A 3,656-nucleotide genomic window follows, 5' to 3' on the forward strand; every position below is an offset into this window, starting at 1 on the left:
GGATCTGCTGCCACTTACTGAACATGTGAACTGGCACAAGTCACTTCAACTCTGAGTCTGTTTCTTTGTTTGTGAAATGGAGGTGGTGATACCTACTGAAGAGTGGTTGGCAGAAGTAAGATAATATGCATAAAGTTCCCTAAACATAGCAGATGGTCAGTAAATGTAACCAGTGATTCCCACAGGCCAAAGGGCCACCCCCTGCTGAAGTGAAAGCCCATTTGGTTGGATTAGGGAGGCCATACAGGTACAAGGGAAGGGGGGGCCCCAAGAGAGGAACCTATGAATGTGAGGTTCTCAGGTGCACCTGCTGGATGTGACCCTACAAATGAAAATCTTGCTTTGCAGAGGGTTACCAGAAAGCCTGTTTCAAGGGGACCATTGCTGAACAGAACAATCCATCAACTGGATTTTCCTCTCCTCTGGCCAGGGAATTCCTAGAGCAGGTGGAGGAAGGGCCGTCACAAGCTTTGGGAGTCCCTGGCAGAGAAGGCATGAGCTCTGAATCCTGGAATCCAGAGGTCTCGGCTTCCGCTGCCCCCTGCCTCCTGTTTTTGCCCTCTGCCTATGCTTTTCCAAGACGCTGATCCTCAGAGAGCGCTGAAAAGTCAGGCCATCATTAGGATTCAGGGATGCAAGCCTCCCTCTCCCATCACAGTGTCATAAGCTTCTACCGTGGATCTACTGCTTAGGTCTCCATATGACCCTCCCCCATTCCTCTTGGAAAAAGGGACTCACCACCTGCCTTCAGCCCACAGGATCAGTATTAATAAAATATTCATCAGATCTTCCTCTTCTGTGACATGGAAGAGCCCAGAGCCCTGGGCTGAGGTTAAATCAGAGAAATGTAATTGAATTGGCGGAGGGTTGTGCTCTAACCATCACAGTGCCCTGCCAATTGATGGTCACCCTTGAGCGGGGATGCTTGAGGGATGGCAGAGCTGGAGAGGCTTCAGCATTCATCCTCTCCACAATTCCCTAATTTTACCCAGGAGAAAACCGAGAGCCTAGAGAGGGAGAGGGCTTGCCCAAAGTCACACAGCTTGTGAGGAAGCAGACTAGAACCCAAATGTCTGTCTCTCTTTACTGACTTTGCTGCCCCATTTGTTTTCCTCTCAGAGACACAGAAGAGGCTAAAGTTACATGGGGGCAAGGGAGTAAAGCCATTTCCCTCTGAGCCTCTGCTTCTTCATCTGTTAAATGGGAATAATTACACTTCCTGCCAACACACCGCTTGTTTATGAAGCTTCAGTGAGTAAATACAAATGACTTCAGTGGCAGAATCATCTCCCTGGTACAACAGGACCCCAGACTGAAGGAGGCAATTGAAAGGACCTGAAGGTTGGCAGGGTGGATGGTCCCGGAAGATGTGGGTTCACCTTGTCATCCTCCCCAGGTGGGGCCCAGGCCTGGGTTGCCATGGATACCGTGTCCCTGGAGCATCAGATCCAGAGCGTGCAACGCCACATCAGCTTCCTGAAAAAAGAACAGATGGCCCTGCTGCGAGACCTGCACCTAGAAATCCTGAGGCTGCAGAAACGCTGCTCAGGTGAGGCCTGGAGGGATGGCGGGGGGCGACTTGTCATCGTCATAAGCACTGTCCCTGATGGGGTGTCCACCGTGAGCCTCTCTAAGCCTCTTAACAATCCTGCCAGGCAGGTGTTCGATCACCCCTCTTTCTTGGTGAGGAAACTGAATCTTAGAGAAGTGAGATAAAAAATGTACATCAAGCACCTCCCAGCCCTAAGAAGCCCTCAGTCTAGTTGGGGAGACGTACACACACCAACAAGTAATCTAAAGATACGCAAAAAATGAAGAGGGCTGACAGGAGTTCACGGGCAGGATCATGTCCAGCTTGAAGCGTGGGTGATGGAGGAGGAGACCAGGCATCCCACGCTCCCCAGAGGAGGGAGCACTTCCTCTCCCTGAGAGCTGAGTAAGATTTAGACATGCTGAGATATTACGGGGCAACGAGGGTGGAGAAAGCTTTCCAAATGAAAGGAACAGCATGGCAACATCCAGAAGGTAGGAAACCGAAAGCTCATGAAAAGCTCTATTTGACTGGATAATGCTGTGCTTAAAGCTGCTGGGAAATAACGGTTGCAGACAGATTATGGAAGACTTTGACCAATATCAGGACAGCTAAGAAGTCCTCCTGGGTCGTAGGGAGCCACTGAAGATTTTTGAGCAGAATCATGCTACATTAAGAAACTCAATCTGGGGGACTTCCCTGGTGGCGCAGTCGTTAAGAATCCGCCTGCCAAGGGCTTCCCTGGTGGCGCAGTGGTTAAAAATCCACCTGCCAATGCAGGGGACATGGGTTCGAGCCCTGGTCCAAGAAGATCCCACGTGCCACGGAGCAACTAAGCCCGTGCGCCACAACTACTGAGCCTGCGCTCTAGAGCCTGCGAGTCACAACTACTGAAGCCCACGCACCTAGAGCCCGTGCTCTGCAACAAGAGAAGCCACCGCAATGAGAAGCCCGCGCACCATAACGAAGAGTAGCCCCCGCTCTCTGCAACTAGAGAAAGCCAGCCCACAGCAACGAAGACCCAACACAGCCAAAAATAAATAAAACTTAAAAAAAAAAAAAAAAAAAAACTCAGTCCAGCAGTTGTATGGAGATGAATTGGTGGGAGAAGGAGGCAGGGAGACTAGTGACAGGTCCAGGGGAGAGATGAAGGGGGATGGAAAGGGGAGGACCAGTGGGAGGCAGACTGAAGGAAGGGACCTGGCAACCAATTGGATTTGTAAGTAGGACAGAGGGAGGTGCCAAGGATGACGTAAATCGCATGCCTGACCTCCGCTCTTGGACCTTAAGCCTCAGCTGTGTAGCCTTCTCAGAGGCTGGGCTCTGGCCCCAATGCTCACCCCGGCAGAGTCTTCAAGTGCAGGCTTTAGAGCCAATGATTCATTCAATGTCTCAGCTGGAACAGCCCAACCTCTTCATTGTACAAATAGGTAAACTGAGGCCCAGAGAGAGAGAGTCACAATGTTAGTGTCAGAGCCAGGATTAGAACCCAGAGCTCCACACTTCCAGTTGTGATGCCTCTGTTGCTTTCTGCCCATTCTCTCAACATGCTCAGATTTCTACCTCCCTGCCATCCCCTGCTCATGGAAGACTCCCCATTCCCCAGAGGGAAACTGAGGCCCAGAAGGTTCAAGTGACCTGCCTGGCTTCTCACTCTATGGCATGAGAAGCCGGCAGTCCTGACTTTCAGCTCCATATACAGATTCAGCTGCCATTTGCCAAGACCAGGCTCCCTGCCATCTCCCCCAAAGCCTGGCAGGCAGCAGAGGCCAGCCCAGGGGGAGGGATGACCCACACCATCTCACCCCTGCCTGATGCTACTTTTTCATCGCAGTAATAACATTAAAGGAGAATTGACACGAGTGAACCCTAAGACCCTGTAGCTCTTCCTCTAATTTCTTTTTGCTTAGCCCTAATTCTGAAGACCTGGGTCCTTCCACTCAGGACACAGGCCAGGATCCAAGAAAGTGGAAAAGGCAGGAACGGAGATCCCTCAGCCTCCACCACAGTTCTCAGACAAGTGTGGGCCCGCAGCCTCTTGGGTATTGATTCAGGGGATAAAAATAACTCCAGGTTGGCCTGGAGCAGCCACTCTTGGGGCTGAAATGACTGAATAAGGCCCTCC

The 3,656-nt window shown here is 51.3% G+C and overlaps 1 protein-coding gene and 1 long non-coding RNA gene across 2 annotated transcripts in view; one reads left to right on the plus strand and one right to left on the minus strand.

Moving 5' to 3' along the window:
* Positions 1-1,320: 1,320 nt before the first annotated feature.
* The window catches only part of LOC307068299, a 6,705-nt gene continuing 4,369 nt past the window's right edge, over positions 1,321-3,656 (minus strand). The window contains exon 3 of the long non-coding RNA XR_013811436.1: positions 1,321-1,476. This is a non-coding gene — a long non-coding RNA (uncharacterized lncRNA). The remainder of the gene's footprint in view (positions 1,477-3,656) is intronic.
* CCDC92B (coiled-coil domain containing 92B) overlaps positions 1,401-3,656 on the plus strand; it is a gene marked incomplete at its 3' end in the record, with an annotated part of 6,920 nt that continues 4,664 nt past the window's right edge. Inside the window, exon 1 of the mRNA XM_079726094.1 lies at positions 1,401-1,549. Coding sequence (XP_079582220.1) covers positions 1,420-1,549 — 130 coding nt within the window. The 5' untranslated portion in view covers positions 1,401-1,419. The remainder of the gene's footprint in view (positions 1,550-3,656) is intronic.

Source organism: Hyperoodon ampullatus (genome assembly GCF_949752795.1).
Source record: "Hyperoodon ampullatus genome assembly, chromosome: 19".
Classification (NCBI taxonomy): domain Eukaryota; kingdom Metazoa; phylum Chordata; class Mammalia; order Artiodactyla; family Ziphiidae; genus Hyperoodon; species Hyperoodon ampullatus.